Below are 23,728 nucleotides of genomic sequence, written 5' to 3'. Positions count from 1 at the left end.
GAATAAAGGATGCCTCATTCTTTCTGGAGCATAAAAAAGAAATGGTGACACATGAGTTTATCGCTGTGCTCTGTGATATGTCCTGCGCAAGGGAAATCTACCTTTACCTTTAGAAATAAGACAGGAGACGAATTATGTCACATTTCTTTGAACCTTGGAAATTGCACAGCAGCTACAATCATTTAAATCAAGGCAACAATGGGCTTGCTGTTTCTCAAGTCACTAGCCACGTACTCTGTCACTATACCAGCACTGAGGCCTGTGAACCAGAGGAGTGAGCTGGAAAATAATCACTGTTTGTAGGACTGCAGTATCTTTATTTGAATGTAAAATGATTCCCAGTTTACTTTTGTAGATTGATATTAAACGTAGCTTAAGCCTTAAAGATTTGATCATTCAATTGTAACACAGGGAAAAATGGGCCACCGACTCACATAGAAGAGCTGAATGCACAGGGACCGTAAAAGCAAAGCCATGTTGAAGTTGAAATGGAGTCTCTGACCATGTAACGTTACATGTTCCTAAACCTGAAAAAGTAGGACACAGCTACCATGGGAAAAGTGCCCCAAGTCCCCAACTTGACACCTAAAACATCAGTAAGTCATGGATGGTTTTAGGGAAGCTTAAGAAGTAGTCCTTGCACATTATGCACATTTTATGGCCTGTGATTCATAAAATACTGTCATAGAATCATAGAATGGTTAGGGTTGGAAGGGACCTTAAAGATCATCTAGTTCCAATCTCCCTGCCATGGGCAGAGAAATCCTCCACTACACCAGGTTGCCCAAAGCCTCATCCAACCTGGCCTTGAACGCTTCCAGGGGTGGGGCATCCACAACTTCTCTGGGCAACCTGTTCCACTGCCTCACCACCCTCAATGTAAAAAATTTCTTCCTTATATTTAATCGAAATCTGCCCTCTTTCAGTTTGAATCCATTGCCCCTTGTCGTATCACTACATGCCCTTGTAAAAAGTCCCTCTCCAGCTTTCCTGTAGGCCCCCTTTAGGTACTGGAAAGCTGCAATAAGATCACCCGGGAGCCTTCTCTTCTCCAGGCTGAAAAGCCCCAACTCTCTCAGCCTGTCTTCATAGCAGAGGTGCTCCAACCCTCGGATCATCTTTGTGGCCCTCCTCTGGACCCGCTCCAGCAGCTCCATGTCCTTCTTATGTTGGGGACTCCAGAGCTGAACACAGTATTCCAGGTGGGGTCTCACGAGAGCTGAGTAGAGGGGCAGAATCACCTCCCTCGACCTCCTGGCCACGCTCCTTTCGATACAGCCCAGGATACGGTTCGCTTTCTGGGCTGCCACTGCACACTGCTGGCTCATGTTGAGCTTTTCATCCACCAGCACTCCCAAGTCCTTTTCCTCAGGGCTGCTTTCAGTCCATTCTCCACCCAGCCTGTACTTGTGCTTGGGATTGCCCCAACCCACATGCAGGACCTTGCACTTGGCCTTGTTGAACTTCATGAGGTTCTCACAGGCCCACCTCTCCAGCCTGTCAAGGTCCCTCTGGATGGCATCCCTTCCCTCCAGCGTGTCCACAACACCACACAACTTGGTGTCATCTGCAAACTTGCTGAGGGTGCACTCAATCCCACCGTCCATGTCTCCAACAAAGATGTTAAATAGCACTGGTCCCAGTACTGACCCCTGAGGAACACCACTCATCACAGGCCTCCACGTGGACATTGAACCGTTGACCACAACTCTTTGAGAGCGACCATTCAGCCAATTCCTTATCCACCAAGTGGTCCATCCATCAAAACCACGTCTTTCCAGTTTAGAGATAAGGATGTCGTGTGGGACAGTATCAAAGGCTTTGGATAAGTCCACGTAGATGATGTCAGTTGCTCTTCCCCTATCCATCAATGCTGTAACCTCATCATACAAGGCCACCAAATTAGTCAGGCAGGATTTGCCCTTAGTGAAGCAAGTCAGTCATGAAAACACTGAGCAACCTGCAGTCACTTAAGTAAAAAAAAATTGTTACTTCAGAACATAGTAAAAATGTAAATTTAGAGGCAATCTCCAGGAAAAGCTCCTGATTTTATAATCCAGTTCAGAGAGTACAAGAAGCTGGAAGAGTAAATACCACAGGCATAGCTGTATTCAAATTCACTCCTCCTGCATGAAAGGACCAAGAAGAGTCTTCAAGAAACACACATGTGGGAAAGGAGAGGGACTGTACTTTCAGGGAGGGGATGGAGAAGATGCAGCCCAAATTATGGAGCACTTTAACTGGAGTGTAGGTTGCCGCAGCCCCTCACACCTCAGGGCTGGAGCAATTTATGTTCAGCCTGGTCAGCCCCTTGTAGCCTCCTGTGGTCTCAAAAATCTTAGGACCCATGCGAGAGCAGGGACCACAGCACAGGGCTGTCCAGGGGGCAGGGATAGAGGTCCTGCCTCTGCTCCCCTGCTGAGACTGCACTGCGGTGACATGTATAGGCAGTGGTCTCAAGCTAACCTGAGAGGTAGGAGGCATATTATATCTCAAGAAGAAAGTAACACCAATCAATAACGTGCAGACAAAATCCTTGCAACTGGGAGCAAATGTAGGCTGCTCAGAAAAAAGCTGCGTTTCCCACCAAACCATGAGTGTCAATGACTGATAACATCATGTGCTATGATGCAAGGAAATCTCCCTCAGGCATGAGCTATAGACCTTCTGCCACAAGTGAGTGGCAGGGAGACGGCATTTACTGCTGCAATGTACCCTGGAGATTCAACACACCAAGGTATCATCAATCTTAAAACTCTGCAGAAACAACAGACTTTTGGGGAAAGTCAAATAAGTAAAATATTGACCATTCCCTAGACAAAGCTTCCATTCCATTTACTGAGATTTCAAGTTAGGTATAGGCATGCTTATTGAAACAATTCAAACTCAATTATTGTGGAGCCTTAATTGTAAGGATTTTTGTCTACATCTTTCAGCTCTGTCTCTCTCTTCTCTCAGTTGTTATGCTGCTGTCATTCCCACTCCTCTTCCTTTCCTGTATGAACAATGCTGTATAGGGATAATCAGGTCATTTGAAAAAACCCTCATTTTTACCAAGAGCTGAGAAAACATAAAAAGCCTTTAAATGTATCAAAAGTAAGAAACACAGTGATATTTGAAAAGGAAAAGCTTTTAAAAAGAAAAAAAATACCCAAGGAAAAAGAAGAACTTAAATTATTCTCCTGAAGACCTGAGAGGATGAAATCCTTCAAACTCATTAATATTTTGGCATCAGTTTGCAGTTATTAAAACCACGCTTGACTGAAAGTTTTCTTCATAACACTGAGTTATAGACACACTACACAGAATTCAATAATTTTGTTTGATTATGTGCTACTTAGTTCAAAATGATGCCCTAAAGGGAGGGAAAAAAACCCACAAACTCACAACTCCCCTCAAAAAACAGAAAAATTGCCCTTTCAAAAAGCAACCCCCTAAAACATGTAAAGAGAGGCAGTAGCACCCAGTCCTTTCTTTGGCTTTCTCTGACACCTTGCCCTGGGGTCAGGATTTCAGAGAAGTCATCAAACTGGCTGCGAAACAAACCAGAGATGATAAAAACTGCAAATCTTTGCATTTATATGAAAATATCCAAGTTATTCAGAGAGGAGATCCCCACGTTCTCTGAAGGCCCCAGTGCTCTAGCTCTGCTGGCACCGCTGAGCTTTGGTGTGTTAGGCAAAGGAGGGCTCAGCTGGCAGCACTGCTCGAGGAGCCCCAACCACAGAACTTCACCCCCGTTGTTGGGACATCCTCTGGGAGAAGGAAGCGTTAGTTGCCTTCAAGCAAATGATTTTCCTCAAACCTTGGTGAACGCTTTAATCAATATGCAAAAGATACCTTTTTCCTCCAACTACAGTTTGTGCCAAAGGCTGCTGACTGACTACAGCAGAAAATTCACGAGTGCAAGATGATGTTTCGTTTTACTCTGCACAGACTCCATCTCCCTCCTCAACATTTCCTGCTGGCTCTTTCAAATAGTTACCCAGGCAGTGCGATGGCTTTTTAGGTGCCATTTCCTATATACTGTAGAGGGTGTTGGGTTCACAGTCTAAGCTCTCGGAAGAAAGTACAGCATCCAAAAATGCAGTTTTGCAATAGTCAGCGTTCTGCAGTGAAGAGTTGGTTAAGTCTTGATATATCTAGGGCTCATGCCCTTGCCAAAAGATTATGAATAGAGACTGAATTAGAAGTCAAAAGTAACTATTTCATGTAATTTTAATCGCTTTGAGGTAAGAAATATTTTATATACATATATTGAATATATTGTATTTGGTGCAATAGTAAAAAATACAACATTGTTTGTATCTTATGGCCTTTAAAACTGTTCAATGATTATAAAATAGCTCATAAAATTATAAATAATTGTATAATTATAAAATAATTTGGTCCTGCTAATTACATAGTCTTCCCTCCAGTGACTGATCATAAGATAGAACTAACTATGAACAATCCATAAATAAATTACCTTCAAAAACATGTAACTGAAAATATATAAATGGAATCTAAACAGTTCAGCTATAATTGAAAGAACACCAACAGATGGATTTGGAAAAGATAGAATTCTTCCATATGTTTTTTGAAAGATTAATTGTGGCATCTGGAATACATTAAACATAATTTGATAAATCCTGAGATTAGGGAATTTTAAACCTTTCTTATTATAGACAACATATAATTTCATGAGTTAAGTTTTGGCTTTCTCTTTGTCCATATAAAGCAACATCTGTTTAGTTTTGGTGAAATAAGCTTTCATTATAACCATAAGTATTACTTGAGAAATCTGCCATAGATTAGTATCCTCATTGCATATACTCACTTTAATCATGTCCTGAATTTTCTAGCCAGAAGGAGAAATAAATTCGCCATACTAGGTAAGATGAATTAATAAAAAAAATAGGAAATTTGTGATTGTTTATTCTAACGTTATTTTGTTGCCATCATGGTTTTTTTAATGAAAAATAAAATTATATAATTACCACTCATCTTAATGATCATAAACAAAAGCAAGGATGGTAACGGATCATATCAATTTTAAGCCCTGCACTGATTAAGAAAAAAGAGGTTATTATTAGAACCAAGGAAGACCTACTGTAAATGGCTCACAGAACATCCTATAAAGTATTTTCAACATGCAAAATCCAGGAAAATATAACTTTACTTTATATCTTGAAACACTTCCTGATGGTGAGTTTTGCAGACACATCATGCAGTTTTATAAAGTCTATTTTCCTTTTTATATTTCTATGGTTTTAATCCAGAGCAGGTTATTCTGAATGGTATCTAAGGGACTGAAACAAGCCAGATTCTTGCACAAGTGTGGATACAGCAGCATGGTGATGTACCAGACCCGTGCTGCAGGAGCATGATTTGAACATCACGCTCATGCCCAGTGCCCTGCTAAGAGCCACTGCTGGCACCTGAGTCCTCTCAGTAGCTTTTCTCGTTGCAGAGATGTTTTCTGTCTCCTGATTCCTGCTGCTCTCCAGTTCCAAATAAAATAATGCAATAACTTAGATATGTTTGTATAATATCAGCACATATTAAGTCCTAACAAACAAAATTAGACAAACAACTGAAAAAAACCCTGCCCCAAAGGCAATGTTTAGGCCAAGTTCATCCTCCATCAAAGTCCAGCAAAACAGTGGTTTAATTTTTGCTTTCTTAAGTTTAAAAATGTTGTAATGTTATATAAATACATCTGGGTTACTGAATTTTTAATTTGTAATTTAAGATGGGAGAGCAGGAAAGATCAGTAGAGAGAAGATTGTTTTATGTATCAATTTTGTTTTAGGACCACAGTCTTCCCTTATTTGCACCCAGGGAGAAATATACAAGTGTTTTATTCCCATTTAATGAGGGTGAAAGGGGTAAATATGTTCCTCAGAAATTGAATTTGTGAAGTGAGAGGTTATTTGGTATCAACAGCTTCTGTATCAACAGAGACACAGGCTGTCTTGATGACACATATTCAAAACATGATCTAGAAGAGTTAAGTGTCTTTGAGAATGCTTAAAAAAAGCCCCAAAACCTCAAAAAAATAAACACAAAAGGCCAAATAAATCAAACACAGATGCTCTTCTCATTTGAAAAGGGCCGTGCAGGAATTCCCCCTTACACTGAAGCCGAGTTAAGCACATGTTTAATTACCAAATTCTACTTAACCATATCATGGCATAGGGTTATGAGGGGAATGCATAGAGACTTTATTTGCCCATGTAACAGTATGTAAAGCACTGCATACATCACAAAGGGGACTAAGCAGGGGTAGTGAAGATGCAAGGCTGCAACTTGTGCACCCCAATCATGTATGCAACTGCAGTCCTCATCAGCCAAATAGAAAAGCAACCCGCATGCGCATACAGACCAAAAAGCAGGAAAATAAATGTCTCTGGAGGTGCATAAGATCACAGAGCAACTTTCTGCTGCAGCACAACTCCGAATTGTTTTATCAGGCACAGTGTTTCTGTCATTGCTGCTTACTTGATTAGCTGGCAAAATCAAGCCTCTGAAGCTTGAAAACTCCAGAAGAGCCATCTTCTATTCATCCTGGGCTTCCTGCTGGACTAACTCAGCCGTGCTCTCTGGACAGAGATGACAACTTGGTTCACCTTTTATAGTTTGAGGTTGAAGATCCTCATTAAAAATGTATTCTGGCTGTGCTCAGAAGGGTTTTAACATTTTAGACACATTATATGAAAGATAAACATCAACCCTTGCTATATACTCCCCATATTTGGCTTTTCAGAGCCAAAGAAAGCCTAAGAGAAGCCTGCAAATACTTCCATGGATTGAGGCACTGCAGAGTAATTGGCGTAATTTAAAATCCAATATGGCCAAGATCAGTATGGCTTGCAGAGCATGCTACTTTAAATTAAAAGGATTCCAGTATTTTACCACACTAAAGACTCTTACGGGATGTTTATTCATCTTGCATCTACCTTTAAGCGTAGCTATAAAGTTTGAGATTAACCAAGATACGCAAAAGTATTTTATTATATTTTCAGTTCTAAAGTCTAAGCTGAACAATAGCTGTCTGATTTCATTTGGCCAAAAATCCGTTCTTGAAATGGTGAGTGAACGTAACCCATAAAATTGATGCAAAGACCAACGTTAACAGTCCGTTTCACATTCCCTGTTCAACTAAAACTCTAGAAACTCTCTTGTGAGACCCCACCTGGAGTACTGTGTTCAGCTCTGGACATGCTCCCAACATAAGAAGGACATGGAGCTGTTGGAGTGAGTCCAGAGGAGGGGCATGAAGATGATCCAAGGGCTGGAGCATCTCTCCTATGAAGACAGGCTGAGAGAGTTGGGGTTGTTCAGCCTGGAGAAGGAAGGCTTCAGGGAGACCTTGTTGCAGCCTTCCAGTACCTAAAGAGGGACTACAAGAAAGATGGAGAGGGCCTTTTTATACGGACATGTAGTGATAGGACAAGAGATAATGGCTTTAAACTGAGAGTAGATTTAGATTAGGTCTAAGGAAGAAATTCTTCACTCTGAGGGTGATGAAACACTGGAACAGGTTGCCCAGAGAAGTTTTGTGTGCCCTATTCCTGGAAGTGTTCAAGGCCAGGTTGGATGAGGCTTTGAGTAACCTGATCTAGTGGAAGGTGTCCCTGCCCATGGCAGGGGGGCTAGAACTAGATGATCTTTAAGATCCCTTCCAACCCAAATCATTCTATGAAATTTTAAAAATTACAGCTATTTCTACCAAAGGAAAAAAAAATTAAAGTAAAATCTCCTTTTGCTCATCTTTTTTTTTTTTTTTTTTTAAACTCATCTGCTAGTTTTACTTTTTTTTTTTTTGTCTTTGTCTCACATAGAGTATTCAAGTTAGGATAGGTTATTATATATAAGATTTAAAAAATCAAAGCAGAGTAGTGACTTGGGAATAAGGTAGCAATGACTCTGTTAACGATATTTCCCAGTTGTCTCTGTGGCTCACAGAACTGAAAAGATGGAAAATAAGGCTGAAAACATGGGCTGCAGCAGGTTATCAAAATTCCTTACAGAAGTTCACAGATACAGGATGCCATTTGCAAAGGTTTTGATTTGTAGTGAGCACATGTTAATCCATTTAGCGTATATACATTAAAATGATGAAAGAGAAAAGTAGAATCAGAAATAGAAAAGCTAAGATATGCTAATGTGTGTTTTCAACTTTGAAAAGCAGCCAGTATTTTTCCCTAGTGTAACAGGAAAAGCTGTGCTTTAAGTGGGTATAACAATACAGATTTAAAACTTTACGTTGAGCCTATCTGAAAATTTGTAGAGAAACTGAAGGGCTTGATCTTAAAACCTTGGCAGATTAGGAGGGTTTGCTGCGTTATGTAAATGCAGCATCTTTGGTCTGTGAGGAAAGTCTGAAAATGGCTCACAGAAAAGGCGTTACCGGGGAATACAGTTTCATATTAAGCCCTCACAAAGGGTCTATGAAATTACCTTAGATTGAGGGTAAAGCAGACTGGTTATTATAGTAATTTTCCGAAAGATAAAATTGGATGCTGGTTAAAATCAATATATAGATCTAATAACACATTTCTTAACCTGAATAAGGGCAACATAAGCAAATGTATTAGCATATGATTCAACATTCTCTGGATTTCTCTGAGAGTTCATAAAAAAATATTATTGTGTCCAACCTTTAAATCAGAAAGCTGGGAAAAGAAAGTGAAGTGTTCTTTCCTGTGCTGAGACCACCTTCGAAAATAAAAATGCATACCCAAGTAGATCTTATTGGAAAACATCCTCACACACCCAAAAATATTTGAGAGATCATGGTTGTACTAGGAGAGAAGCTATGGGATACACAGACTTATATTTACCAGAATATCTACTAACACAAGGTCTAGAGTTTTTACATGAGAATACAGAGATTTAGGTTCAGAGCCTCTGCTTGACTGGTTTAAAGCAAATCATAGAATGAATCATAGAATGAAAGAACGGTTTTCGTTGGAAGGGGCCTTTAAAGGTTATGTAGTCCAACCTCCCTGCCATGGGCAGGGACATCTTTCACTAGATTAGATTACTCAAAGCCCCATCCAATCTGACCTTGGATATTTCCAAGGATGTGGATGGGGCATCCACAGTTTCTCTGAGAATCCTTTTCCAGTATCTCATCATCCCTTATAGTAAAGAATTTCTTCCTTATATCTAACCTAAATCTACCTTCTTTTCATTTAAAACCATTACCCCTTGTCCTATCACCATAGGCCCTTGTAAAAAGTCTCTATCTTTCCTATAAATTCCATTTAAGTATTGAAAGGTCACAATAAGCTCTCCCTGAAGCCTTCTCTTCTCCAAACTAAACCATCCCAGTGTGTGTCTTAAGCAATTGTTTTTTTTTTTCTGAGGTGTGCTATTTTTTTACTACCCCTGTTGGTGCTTTCTGAATCTGTGCTCTCCCTCCTCCCACTTCGCCCAAGAAAATTTCATTGAAACAAGATTGTTCCTATTTTCTCTACAGACAACACTGCCATCCATTCACTAGCTATATGCTTTGCTATACTGCCTACATAGAATTAAAATAATTCAGATTTATTTCCTTCTTTACTTAAAAAACATAAATCTGTACACATATTTAGGCTGAATAAGGTTCTGAACTTTCAGAAAAGATTCCCAGCTTTTGAAGGTATACAGCCTCAGCTACCTCTGAAACAGATTATATTAAGATTTCTTTGGCAGTACCTGTGAAAAGCACAGGTAAAATTGAAGACCTCATAAGTAGGCAATGAATAATAATGGATCAACAGTAAGTTCAAAGAGCCTCAACTACAAGTGATAAAGCACAGAAGATGAAAGCATGGAAGGAGCTCGTTTTCATAGATTTCATAGGTTTTCTAGGTGGGAAAAGACCTTAGAGATCATCCAGTCCAACCGTCCCTAATCTCCCATTAAACCATATCCTTAAGTAGCTCATCCACCCACATGAACTACCTGAATCCTCAAAGTTAGTGGACTAGAAGACAGCAACAGTCTCTTGGCCTGCAGACTGAATAAATGTGTTGTGCAGATTCACAAGATACAATTACTATGATATCACATTGATGATACTTTTATAAAGGTACTTTTTAGATACTGTTTAATTTTCAAGGGATGGGAAGCTAGAGTTATTATTTTGCTTATTTAAAAGGTGACCTTGATCCAACAGAAAGAGCAAGAAGTAGAATTGATATAAATGTAAAATATCCCTTAGTTAATTCTTTCTTTTTCCAAATATTATATTTCTTCTCCATCTCATCAAAGATTAAAATCTAGTGGAAGAAGGCTTCCTAACAGCTGACTCAGTGGCATCAGCATTTGTAGTATATCAGAGATTTTTCCTAGACATATAAGATATCTTGATTAGGGTAGAAGTTTCCGATGTCTCCCAATGTGTGAAAACCAAGTAATTTTCTCCTTCATCCAAAGTATCTCCCTCCTGCATGTTCATGAGAAGCAACTGAGGTCAGTGAGAGCTGATAATCTATTTGCTCATCAGCTTCTGAACCTCCACTTAAGGACAAATTCCCTTAACTTGTCCCCATTTGGACTGACTAGAAGGGGACAGACAGGATGGCAAAAGCTTTGTTTTTGAAAGAAAGCAATTTACAGAGGTAACTTCATGCAGGACAAAAGAGAGGACTTCAGAGTTATATGGCATGCAATAGTGAAATGAATACTGCATGATATTTTCCACTGCACAATAAAAATGTCATAAACACTAATGGCAGTGTACGTAAACATGATTACATTTTGGCAATGCATTGTTCAGGCTGATCCACCTGGGAGTAATGTTTCAAGTTGTCCTCTAGGGATTACTTTCTACAAACATATGACTTGACTTCTTTGGTGTAATAGAAATTTCTACAGGGATATTGATTACATGGGAAGTAGAGAAAATTTTCCTAGAAATTATCCAGAACACGAGGAACGAATTCCCACAGAAACAAAGAACAAGCACAACCTTGCCTCAACACTTTTTATCCTTCCTTAGCACTGTGAATGCTTCAGGAAACTCCTTGCACAACAGGACAAAACAGTGGACTTGTTTCTTCATATATATGGTAAGTGATCAATTCATAGCCAAAAGATATCACAATATCACTATGGAAAGGACAGTATTAAAAGTGACAGAGAACAGCATCAACATGTCCACTATAAAATACGAAGTGCTTTGTGTTTGCAAACACTATTGCTTACTAGATAAGAGGATGTATTATGATCCAAAGTTAGAAAAGTCTCTAAAGGACCTCTGATTAAGAGTTTCAATGTATGTTCTACTGTTTCAGCCCTTGTAACAGGAAATAGTTTATTAAATAAAATAAATAAATGAAACATTTAGAACGACTGATCCTGACTACGAGATCAGGAAGGACCCTGATCACAGTATTGTTACTAATTTCTTTTTTTTCTAGTGATATTTGAAGAATATTACATCAGAATTCACTTTTCAACTAGTAAAATGTAATAATGAAATCATAATGGCATTAGACAGCTGTACTTTCATGTCATGTGATTTTTGTGCTACAGCAACCTCATCTCTTGTATTACCTGCCAGCTTGCTCTAAGAAGTTATGTTTTGAACAGATCACATGTCCACTGGTGTTGATTTTGTAGAATTTCTTCCTTGCAGTACTAACCTATGATATTAGTTAAACTCCTTTAAAATCCCATTGAAGCTTAGACCATACCCACTCCTGCCCACTTGTCATATACCTCTTGGAGGGCTAACCATAGCAACAGATACCTTGATGCAGGCATCTGCGCCTGTGGATAAGAGCAAGCTGTACTTGCCTTCGGACAGCTGTGCTCTTAAGTGCTTGCCTACTGAGATCTGACTTGAGCTGGCAGTCTCACTCAGTTTATCCATGCTTCTTATCCAGTCATTATCAGAAGTTGCAGATAAAAGCCACCTGCACTATGCTGAGATTAACAGTCTCATACAAATGTTCTGCTTCCTCGGTCTATTACATTTGTGAAACACATGTATAAGCCCATTCAGTCACTGTCAGCTGGATGCCCACATTCTTCTGAGAGAGGTGTTTGCCCGTATAAGAGAACTGATTGTCTGACTCTCCCAACCACTCTGCTTTTCATACATCTGCACAAAAGAGAGAAATGAAGAAATGCACAGCTCTTCCCAGTGCAATCCTGCTGCTGCTGCTGCTGCTACTCAGCTCTCTGTAAATGGGGCAGAAAAATCCTGGGTTTGTGTCCCTTCCAGTGGTACAAAGCTCAGAAACCATGTGCTTCTCCTCTCTGACCCAATCCTCACAACTGAGTTTGCATCTGTTACCAACATCTAGTTAAGTTTGGTGTTCTGGGTCAGGAAACTCTCAGAAATAGGTTACTGTATTCTAAAAAAAAATCCCTAAAACTTCTAGTTGAAAGTTTAATCTCCTTTAGACACTTCCAGAAACTACAACATAATTACTCCTTCACACAATTTTCATGAAGATGGTGCTGTTATGTCTGTCTTATAAAAACAAGAAGACATTAATCAATTTATACTCTCCTTCATTTTCTTACATACATTTTTATATTTGATTAATGAAAAGTAAAGATCTAGCTATTATTTGGCATGTGCTTTCTGACCACGACAGCAATCACATAAAGGTTGAAAAAACAAAATCTACATGTATAGTTCACTAACAGCCAGACCACTGAATAGAGCTGGAAAGGAAGCAGTACTGAAACCAAAATATTGAAGTCCCGCTTATTCTGTCTGCTTTTATGCTGGAAAATCTTTGATATTCTTCTGAAAGTTGATGTCACTAGATAGCTCACAGAAACAATTAATTCCTAGATGCCACAAGTCCCTATTTTAGCTTATTCATATCATGCTATAAGAAAAATTGAGTCAATAAAAAAAATCATTTTAAAATAAAAAAAAATCAAAATAATTTGATATATCTGATCATGTTTAACTTAAAAAGTCAGTTTGTGATGATAGAGAATGTATATAGACTGTCACTAAAATGAAAATGTGTTATTACATTTAATCAGAAATTCCAAGAAAAAAGATGTTTTCATTCATATTAATTGTGTATATAACATTATTATAATTTTTAAAAACATACTGCTTTTATATATAAAACTCAGAATACAAAATCTAGCCTTTTTTAACTGTTAAGTTAATAGAAGACCAAGAGCTGTCACCTATTTTTCTGTATTTCCATTATCATATGCTTATTTAAGCCTCACAAAAGTGAAACAACAGAATTCCACTGGTTTTAAATTTGTAGTCATGAGGGCAAATGTAAGAAATTTAAAAACCGCATACATATGTAAAAACATAGATAAGGATAGGAATCTCTTCGGCTTAATCTGCAGGGAATTTTCTAAATCTGATATGCGAGAAATATATATCCCTATATTTTTGAATCTTTATACCAGAAACTGAACTGGAAAATCAAAGCTGTATTATTTATGCCACAAGTCTCCTAAACGAAAAAGGACTGAGCAAGAAGAAACCAACCAAGAATAGTTTGTGTTTTTCTCAAATACATGACACAATCCCCTTGGTTCCTGCACTGAAATAATGGACACGTCTCACTACCTCATGGAGATACAGTCAGTTTGTATATAATTCTTTAAAGCAATGAGTCAGAAGGATATGTAGCCAGAGGAAGTAGCTTTGAGACCTAATCACTAAGGTAGAAAAACCTATAACTTCCTGGATGCAGAGGCTTAAATTCTGGCAGGCTCACCTCATCCTTTCATCTTCAGAGGTAGATTAAAGTCTGTGTAGCTTAGCATATAGGAGTCCTCCACAGGACTTTTAAAAGATGAAGTTCTATCTCCTCTGAGTGTTGTTAAATAGAACATTTTTTTATCTCTCTTTTTTTCCCCCTTAGAAATAAGTCTTAGCTTGAAATATTTTTTCTAAAGATATTTCTGTTTTCCAGGCAGCTCCCTACCTTCTTGTCTTGAAGGTTTTGAAGCTCTGTTTCCTGATTCTCTACTTCAGTATATGTGACAGACACTCTCCTGTAGCACTGGTGTACTCTGCAGGCAGTGTTAGCAGAAATCAGAGCCCAGAAGAATGCAGGCATTTCGTCCCAGTTCAAGATTTGCTCTTTTCATTTCTTTAAATTGCCAAAAGCGAATCAGATTCACTTAGACCATTGAAATAAAAATTCAAACTATTTTTAAAAAGAGAAAGAAACCTCATCAAATATCACACTAATTATCAACCCTCTCCAACAAATGCCTATATGTACTGGGAAATAGTCTGAGCAAATTAATGACTGGCTGCTACAGAGCTTGGGCTTAAATTTTTAGAGCTAAACCTGTTAGTACATATTACAAGTAGTAATGATTGTACTAGGGGTCTAATTTAAGCATTTATTGACATCTAATGTATTACCGAATCCTATATTTTTTTTCGGTAGCTACTTGGTACACTTTGTCCCAGAGGCCTCTTCAGCAATTACAGATAACCAAAAAATTGCTAATAGAATCTCTGTCAATGCAAAACATATTGGCTTGAGAGAATAAGGGATGTATAGACTGGTAGTCCTTAGGTTTCTGAGTTTTCCTCAATTAAAAAGAGTAATAAGAAAATGGATTTGTCAGTATCTTTATTAATCCTGACTGGATATTAGGCATATAATCCAAATAGGTCTAAAAAGACAGATGCATAAAGATAATGGATAATAGTAATTAGTCAACCTTCGCTGCTGTTTAGAGGGAAAGGAATGACTAGAAATAGATGCTGCATGAAGAAAGTAGAAATGCAGCTCATCAAAGAGGCCCTGGCTTGGGCAAACAAAAGGCCAAAAACTTAAGAGTCCACGTCCTCTCCCCAAGACGCACTGGGTAATACCTTGGTATACAATGCAGCTTATTCTCCATGGACAGAGAAATAAAACAATACAGTATATTGCAGCCAATATTTAACTTGACGTTCCCCATGTGAAAAAAAGAACACTGACATGAAACACCTGTTGTTTTATCCTCAGGGACCTGTAAGCACACCTAGTTCTTATTAACCATGAAATGTCTGCTGTTTCAGAAGGGAAGGTATGCTTTTAAAAATTATTCAGAGTAACACAGCCTGAAGATCTGGCTCAGTACTTTTCAAGATAGACATTATATTCATTTAATACAAACGTCGCTGACAAATTGTGTGTCAAAATGTTGCTTCTCAAGTTTTCTTTTAGAAGTCAGACAAGCTGGTAAGTGCCAGTTGATGAGTGGCCCAGTACATGTTTTTCAGCCCACTTGAACCTTCAGTTGTTCAATCCCTTTGCACAGTCACATCAGGGCTGCAATAACCTTAGACAAAGTGGTACAGGAGTGGTGCCTAGAGTTCACCTGAAAATCAGAAATCAGGCTGAAAAGTCTTCTCTTGCAAGCTGTGTTGCCTGCAGCTCTGTCACCTAGCAATTACGTAGGAAATGAGCAATCACAGAATCACAATTGCATCACAATCAATGATTGCACACAAGAATTTGAGAGCCTGGTCATCAGACCCTGCAGATGTCACAGAGCAGAGGAAAAATCTATGAGGCAAATGCCAAAAAGTGAGCACAAATTGAAACTGAAACAAATAGTGAAAATGCTTGGGCAGACTGACAGTTACAAATAGAAGCAGAGGGCCTTTGAGGTACTGAGTGCAAGTCCTTGTCACCATGCCACAGAAAACTCTCCTCTCAGTTGTACAAATTCTCTTTCGATCTTTCCCAGGTGCTGCAACACTTCGTCTTGGGCATCCCTTGGGCCACGGTGTGACATTGCAAATTTGTTGTGCTGTTATTGAAAATACTTTTCACTTCAATTTGTGATAAGCATCAAAGCAACAACAACACCTTTAATTAATTAAATGAATCCTTTCATTAATTCATTTTCAGAAAAGTTTAAAATTGAAGAATCATAGTGAATCATTCATTTTACACTGAGGACACAATCATTCATAATCTCCATTCCCTAATATCAGTCTGTCAACACAGTCATCCTGTTACTATAAATTAACATACAGGATGGAATATCTTCATCACTTCCATAGAAAAATGTAACACTATTAATTTCTTCTTTTCTATTAATCATTAGGATAAGTTTTACGAACTTACCAAAAAAAGTAGATACAGGTTGCAGTGAACATCATTCTAACTCCTCTCTCATGCACACTGTATCTGCATGCTTTAGCCTAAGTTAGGACCTGCTTAGTTTGTTCTGAAACAATGAGTTTTAAAGTCACTTATTCAAAATTCTGGCAAACAGAGATTTTAAAACACTTTGAACACTGAGGAATCTGTTTTTTTTTTTTTGTCACAAAAAAATAATGAGATTTAAGTCAATACAGCGCCAACGTTAAGAGTCGCTATACCTTAGGGAATCAGCTGTTAGCACCTTACTTGATAGGATCAGCTCTGCAACAGTATCCCAATAAAATGCAAACATTTTTCAGAAGATATGCACTGACATGAAAGCATAAGCTTTGCAATTCACCCAGAACCAGGCAAATCAGTAGTGATCATCTTGGTAGACCTGACTGTGAACACCTCTAGCTTTCACGCACAAGTAATACACTGTGCCCAAGAACTGATTTTAAAGCTCAGTTTTAGAATCATTTATTCTTCTGATGTCTAAAATGGAAAAAGGTTGAAAAATCACAGGGAATTTGGTATTTCCTTACAGAATTCACCACCTCTATTATTTAATCACATGGTGACTACAGTAGGAACAAAAGCTAGTTTTAAAACTCAGAAAAATAATACTGGAGAAAAAAAAGAATCTTAAAAAGCAGAAAGAAAAAATAAATATTTCTTCAGGATATATAATGAAACTGTAAACTTATTCAAGCCTTAAATCTTACAAAATATACTGAAGAAGTAATTTATTTAGACATTTATGACTGAGTCTTCTTACTTTTTTCATAAAACTTTTAGGTTCTGAGTCAATAGAAAACATGTCTAAGCTTTGATATTTTGTACTACCTTTTCCCCATCAAAGCTTACTCAGTCTAACATGAAACTCTCAGGTCAACAAAGTTTTTATTCAATCCAGTGCTGGTTTAAATTACTATTTCCTTTTGAAAGTGTTCTTTCAAGAAAAGACAAATATTTTATACATTAGGAGAAAATTTTTGCATGGCTCTTCTTTTTCTTTTTTTTTTTTTTTATATTTCAATACTGTTAATATTTAGCTGTAAAGATTTATTTTTGCATAGAAAACTATTCAAATTAATTTATATGAAACACAACGCTTGTTTTAGACTTTAAATGGGGATTAATTTGAAGTTAGTGTCAGGCTTAAAGCTGACTCTAAAGTGGGAATATGTATTGCGTATGGGACTGGCCTGCTTCTATTATACAGCCTGTTTCAGCTTCTGTAAGCTTATATGTGCTTAGACTATTTCTACAGATACCCATATTGCAAAGCTGTCAATATTAGAGAAGTTCAGCACTACAGATTTACTGCCTCGCATGCAGTTAAGAACAATAACCTGATTTAGTTCAGCCTGTATAGTCTCTTGTGATGGGGTGAAAAAGGAAGGTGAAATAAATCACTCTTAGAATTAGATGGTTCACTGAGGTTTTCCAATATTTTTCTAGTCATCATCTCCTGGAAGTCATATTATCTTCATATGACTTAAAGTGGAATATCCTGTCAGGTTCTCATATGAAACTGAATAGGCATAAATTTATAGAAAGAAAAGAAACCACATGTATACCGGCAAATCATACGTACACACAGGCACAAACATGTGTGATCTTAGATCTGTGGATACACAAAATACACAGAAATGCATATATGCATGTACGTATGTATGTACAGCATTTCTTCTCTGCCTCCAAGTTACACTTATAAAGTAGGGAGACTAATGGATTCTCTCACTTGTGTTGCAGCCCGTGCTCAACAGTTACCCTTGCAAGCACTCTGGAAGAAGCAAGGTGCATGGTTTGGATGAACAGACGAGCAGACTCTAAAATATTCCAACAGAAGAAAGCCTCGGATTCGGTGGTTTCGATACAAAATTTCAGGCTGATTGAGAGTTCTCAGTTCTGATACCAGTTTGGTTAAGTTGAACATGTGCAATTTTGAGATTTTTTATCTCAAGCCATGAGTTTTCTCACTTCCACCCTTCTGATTCTCTCAACCCATCCAACCAAGGCGGGAGTGAGTTAGCAGTTGGTGGTGCTTAGTTGCCAGCCGGGGTTAAATCACGACAGCATCACAGCAATGGTAATTTCTGTCATACACTGATGCCCAGAGGGTTACTCACCAGGAATAAAGCACTGAGAAACGAAGGAAGGTACGCAAATAAAACTATAGTGATCTACCAAAAAGAAGACCTTGGAACACAAAAGAGGAAAGAATGACTCCTGTCATAATGGCCATACTTTTAATTATATATATTCAATGCAAAATAAACTATTAGAGAGAGGGAGTAAAACATTTCCAATTAATGGAAGTAATGTAATGTTCAAACTTAAATGAAGTACTTTTCCCTTGAGGGTTTTACTGTACTATTTTATTTAGCTTAATGTAATTTAAATTATCAACAGAATGGTTTTGTAAGCCCCTAGAGAAATGTATTTTATTTATAATGTCTTTCCTTCGAAGTGGTTATGAAAATCATGCTCTTCCTGAAGTCTGTGTCTCACATACCACCTACTGCTTTAAACTAGTCAGTCTCACAAGTTAAATATCAGTCTTGTGACATATGTGACAAGAAAACCCAAGATTTTTTTAAAATGCCAGAGGAAATTGAAATTCGTAATTCCAAAACTAATAGTCTTTCCTCTGAAAAAAAGTATTGAAAGATCTTTGTTGATAAAAGTTATGCTTTTTCAGAGGGAATGGAAATCAGCCATAATCACTCCACCTGAGTTTTTAATGCATGTAATGGAAGAAGAATTGTTTACGCTATACCCTAGAGGGAAGTTTAGCGGAGAGTAATTGTATTTTGTATACTTAGATATGTAAATATTTCCATCTTCCATTTAAATCACAAATCCTTAAAAAAATAATTCTAGTACAAAAAGTACACTTTCTTTCAGGATGCAAATTACAAATGATCAGTTTGTGTCACCTTTTTTTTCCTCCAAGTAATTAAAATAATCCATTTATGAATAAATAAGCAAATATGAATGAGTAAATTGAACTCCAATCTATCTGCTTTCCTCATCATCAATAGCTACTGCACGGACTAAGTTAAATAACTAGCAACAAAGAGGAAACTGTCTCTAGAAAATTAATTTTGGCCATTCATCATCTTTTTGAAGCATAATAGCACCCTGTCCTCATGGATGAACCATTAACTCAACACAACCATAAGCATACAGAAGCATGCTGTGATGCTTCTCCCGAAATAATGCCAAGTCAAGTCACTTCAAAGGGACTAAGCAAGTGAGCACTGTAAGACTGGGCTGATTGTGGAACTGCTTATAGCATGAACTCATGACAGCTGCAGTCACAAATTTCATATGCTTTGAACCAGTTATTCTTTCTGTCAAAGCTACTCTTCTGCTCTAATCTATTACCAAAATCTATAAATAAATAAATAGATGAATAAATGAAAATACGAGTTCTCATTAGCTTTGGGCTAAGAGGGTGAATAATTTTTCAAGGGATAATGTATAGGAGCAAATATTTCTGTGTCACTACTCTATAAAACAAACATCCCTGCTCTGTGGTTAAACTTCTCATTGAGTTAGCAGATTTTATCAAAATTTCAGGTAGATTTTATTAAGGTTCAGGTAGATATTTAAATGCAGAAAAATATTTTAAATCACATTTATGACTATATGGAACAAATATGAATGAATTTTAACACATTATTATTTTTCTGAATAATTAACATGAACATACTGCTGTACAAACCTTCTAAGAAAAGACATTTCCTCCAGCTCTTCTTAGATCAGACATTATCTAGTTCACACTTGAAAGTTACACCAATTGTGTTAGAATATTCACCTTGTATTAGAGAGCTAACCTGTACCACAACCTTTGCAGACATCTGTACTTTGCTAAAAGCTACTAAAGGACAAACATTAATTGTGTTAGATGACAAATGCATGCCACAGTGACCATTACCCTTGTATTTCAGGCAAGAGTTTAAAATTCTGACAGCCCAAACCGCCAAGCTAATGTACCTTTGCTAAGCAAAATGATGCTGCTCCTCTTGACTAACGTAATGTGTTCAGATGAACTGACAAATTCTGTTTAATGCACTGTACATTTGTGGGTAGTAAAGAACACTATTTTATTATTTCTTTATACACCTAATACCTTAAGAGGTGGCATGACAGTGTAATGTAAATCTAAAGTAATTAATGAGATTTATTTGCATGAATGGCTTCGTTGCTAATTTAGTATCAGGGAAAAAAAAGATATTAATTTCTAGCTTTCTGAAAACTTTGTTATTATATTTCTTGTAGACAGATTATATGGTCTGATGTTTTAACCCTTTAGTTTTTGCTCACTGTTTCTCCACTGTCACATCAGAGTCTAAGTGAAAAATAATACATGTTTATACAGGGAGAGAGATGTGGACTGTAACAAAATTTGCAGAAGTTAATTATATGAATTCAGGTGTTTTCTTTGTCATTTTCCTTTTAGGCTAAAACTGAATACAGTTCAATCCCAGTTCCTTTATGGTACTCTGAATTTTGGCACCAATTAAAAAATTTCCTGCCAAGGAATATTTGTGCCACTGATACCTACAGAGAAGGCAGTCTACTCAGACTCGATATCCTCTCCAGCATAATAAATGCCTTTTGGGATTGCTTTCCTGCCCATCAGTTACAGCTGGGGGAAGATTTTGGATACTTGCAGCAGGAAACATGAATCTCTTTTCCAACACAGAGCTAGCAACCCACTTATGAATAGTGAAAATTTAAATTTAACTACTAAACCAGAAAACGTATGTGTTTTCAGTATTTTATTAATAGAAAATCTGTCATCTGAAAAAAAAAAAAAAACACCAAAAAAACAAACCAAACCAAACAAACCCAATCCCACAATCTTTCATCTTACACAAAATACCTAAAAAAAAAGAAATCTAAGTAAAGCTGGAATATGGTTAACAAAACATAAAAAGCAGAACCAACTGTAACTGAAAACGGCCAGCTGTGTAACAGTGTGCAAGACACCATGTCCTAATTTCAGGATATGAAAGCAGAGGTAAGCATCGTTTCAGGATTCATCTGAGACACCTGTTGTTAGTATTGAAGCCATAAATATTCAGCCAGTATGCTATGAAAATGCTTTCCTGAGATGACTTGGTTAGAAGCTTTCTCCAGACAGAACTGAGTGACTGAAGTCTCAAGACACTCCAGAAACAATAACAACAACCTGCCAGTGCCACAGTCCCTAAAGCAAGTATGTGAGGAGAGCTGCTTTCTGTGTAAGGAGAGTGTGCCAGCGTGTGTAAATACAGGCCATCTAAACCACTGCTACATATCCATGTTTACAGTTCATTGCCACAAAATTAGAAATGCAAACCAAGGTGGAAGTTTTACAGAAATGTGTAAGGACTGCAAAAGAAGCACCAACTATAAAGTAGATATAAACACTGCAGCCTCCCAATTCACGTAAATTATTTTAAATGCCACTGCAACTGAGGCATAGAAGAGCATAACATAAAAGGGAGAAAGCAGTCAAGTGATAATGAATGCTGGCAATTTAATCAGAACAATTTAGTTCTTTGCCTAGGTTTACTCTCACAGAGGGAGATGACTTGTTGAAACCAAACCCAGCTAGCATATCAAAATCAGAAGGGAAAACATATTTTTCAATAAATCAAATTTAACTTGTTGGATTCTCACTGCTACTATAGCAAGACTGAATTATTCTGCAGGGAAATTCTGGAGGTGGAGTATCAGCTACATTTTTTATTTTGTCTGAAACTCATAGAAAACTTTAAAGTTTGTGCAGAAGCTCAAGACAATCAACAGAAATAACCTGAAGGCATCTTTCTCCTGACTACTAATACCATAATACTGCTCTACTCTTCTTAACACAAGTATAGAGGTTCATTTATCACAGCGCTCCCAGCACCCACAGCAATTTAGAATAGATGTGACAAGGAGACCAAACACATTGTGACGTATGATGGTCTACAGTTGTGTGTCTGTTGATGATAAAACACATTGCAAAGGTAGACGGCCTTAATGAATGATTTTTGTAGTCCATAAATTCCACAAGACCCTGCCTTTGAAAAGTGAGCACTGTTGTCAAAAATCAGCTGTTTCCAGGTATGTTGAATACTTGGAAAGATCTAGAGTGAATATACATGTTTCTTGGAATTTTACCTACATGGTCCAGTGAGGAACATCAAAGCGGCTAGTTGGATCAGGCACTGTGTAGTTCTGTGAACTCCTCTTTTGGAAACAAAACTGGTAGTGTGTCAGCATGTAGGCTGAGAACAAAACAAAAGACAGAAGAAGAATTATTAAAATGGATTATAGACACATGGGGGAGATACAGACATATAAGCCAAAAGGCCTCCTTTAGACAAAGAGAAGACAAAAGCTATTAATACTTTCTATCGCTGAACAGTACCTTTAAAAAAAAAAAAAAAAAAAAATTAAATCTCAGAGACCTAGCTGTAAATAACACAACTCAGGCATGCATGTATCATACAGATCTGGAGCAGTGGTAATAAGATGGTTCTGACAAGCCTTTAGGCTGCTCACACTTGCCCCCCAAATGGCGATGTATGATCCCAGGATTTTCAGATAATTTTTCAAACCAGTGACCAAATTGGAGTGAGGATAACAATTTCTCCAAAATAGCACAAAGAAGTATGTAGCTGAGTCAGCAAGGGAGCTTGGCTGGCTTGTGCCTGGAAATTGGCACCTCCAAGCACAGAGAGAGATGGGATGCTGAGCCTGCCCTGACCCCAGGAGCGGCTCGACACAGGAGCAGAACCAAGAAATGCGCTCTCCTTTTCTTTCCCAAATTATGCAGTTTTTCAAGCTAACCAATTTAGAAAGCTGGTTTGAAATACTAATTTTCATGTAAAAAATGTAAAAAGCTAGAAAAATAAAGTCCCTAATGTATTCCATACATTGGATTTTCAGTTGCATTTAATATATTGCTGCTTTTAAAAGCTAACATAACTACAGAGGAAGAAAAAAATAACAATTAAAACCCAAACAACACACTTTCCTCTGCAAAAGTTGTAAATTCCTGAAGTCAGAAGTGTAGGGAAGGATTAGCCACTGACTACCATGTTCCATTTCATTATATATAATTAGTGCCAAGTTGAATCACGTGCTATTATTATGCCATTTATTGCATGTCATTTGCAGCCTAAGGCTTCAAGACTCCTTTGAATAAAATAAACACTGAAGAGTGATTCCAAATCAACAGATGCTCCATGCGTTCGCCCAGGGTCTCAGCCTTTACCAGCATGCCAAGGGATTTCACTCCCAGGCGTTACAAAAAGGAGGCAGCAGACCAGAGAGAGAACACACTGGCTGTGCTGGATGCTCGTTTTCTCAGGAAAAAAGCAAACAAACCAAAGGCACAAAAAGAAGGCTGAGATTGTTAACAATCAGGAATGAGACTATATTCCAGTTCATTTTCAGAATGGATGAAAATACACATTTACTACCCATGTACGTTGCTGCAAGCCAACACAGCACTTCTAACACAGCTGTGATACCCTATTAATCATGAAGCTCTCTCCCTCCTCTGGCAAAACGCTCTCCTGAAAGACAGCCGCTCCCTCCACAAACCCTGCACAGCCACGAAGCGCAATGCGTTAGAGTGGAAGCAAATCTGAACA

The 23,728-nt window shown here is 37.8% G+C and overlaps 1 protein-coding gene across 1 annotated transcript in view; it reads right to left on the bottom strand.

Moving 5' to 3' along the window:
* The window catches only part of CHRM3 (cholinergic receptor muscarinic 3), a 141,649-nt gene extending 119,300 nt beyond the window's left edge, over nucleotides 1-22,349 (bottom strand). The window contains exon 1 of the mRNA XM_086627751.1: nucleotides 22,252-22,349. Coding sequence (XP_086483877.1) covers nucleotides 22,252-22,349 — 98 coding nt within the window. The remainder of the gene's footprint in view (nucleotides 1-22,251) is intronic.
* Nucleotides 22,350-23,728: the final 1,379 nt, after the last annotated feature.

Source organism: Tauraco erythrolophus, chromosome 2 (assembly GCF_009769465.1).
Source record: "Tauraco erythrolophus isolate bTauEry1 chromosome 2, bTauEry1.pri, whole genome shotgun sequence".
Lineage (NCBI taxonomy): Eukaryota > Metazoa > Chordata > Aves > Musophagiformes > Musophagidae > Tauraco > Tauraco erythrolophus.
This window is presented reverse-complemented; position numbering and strand designations above follow the sequence as displayed.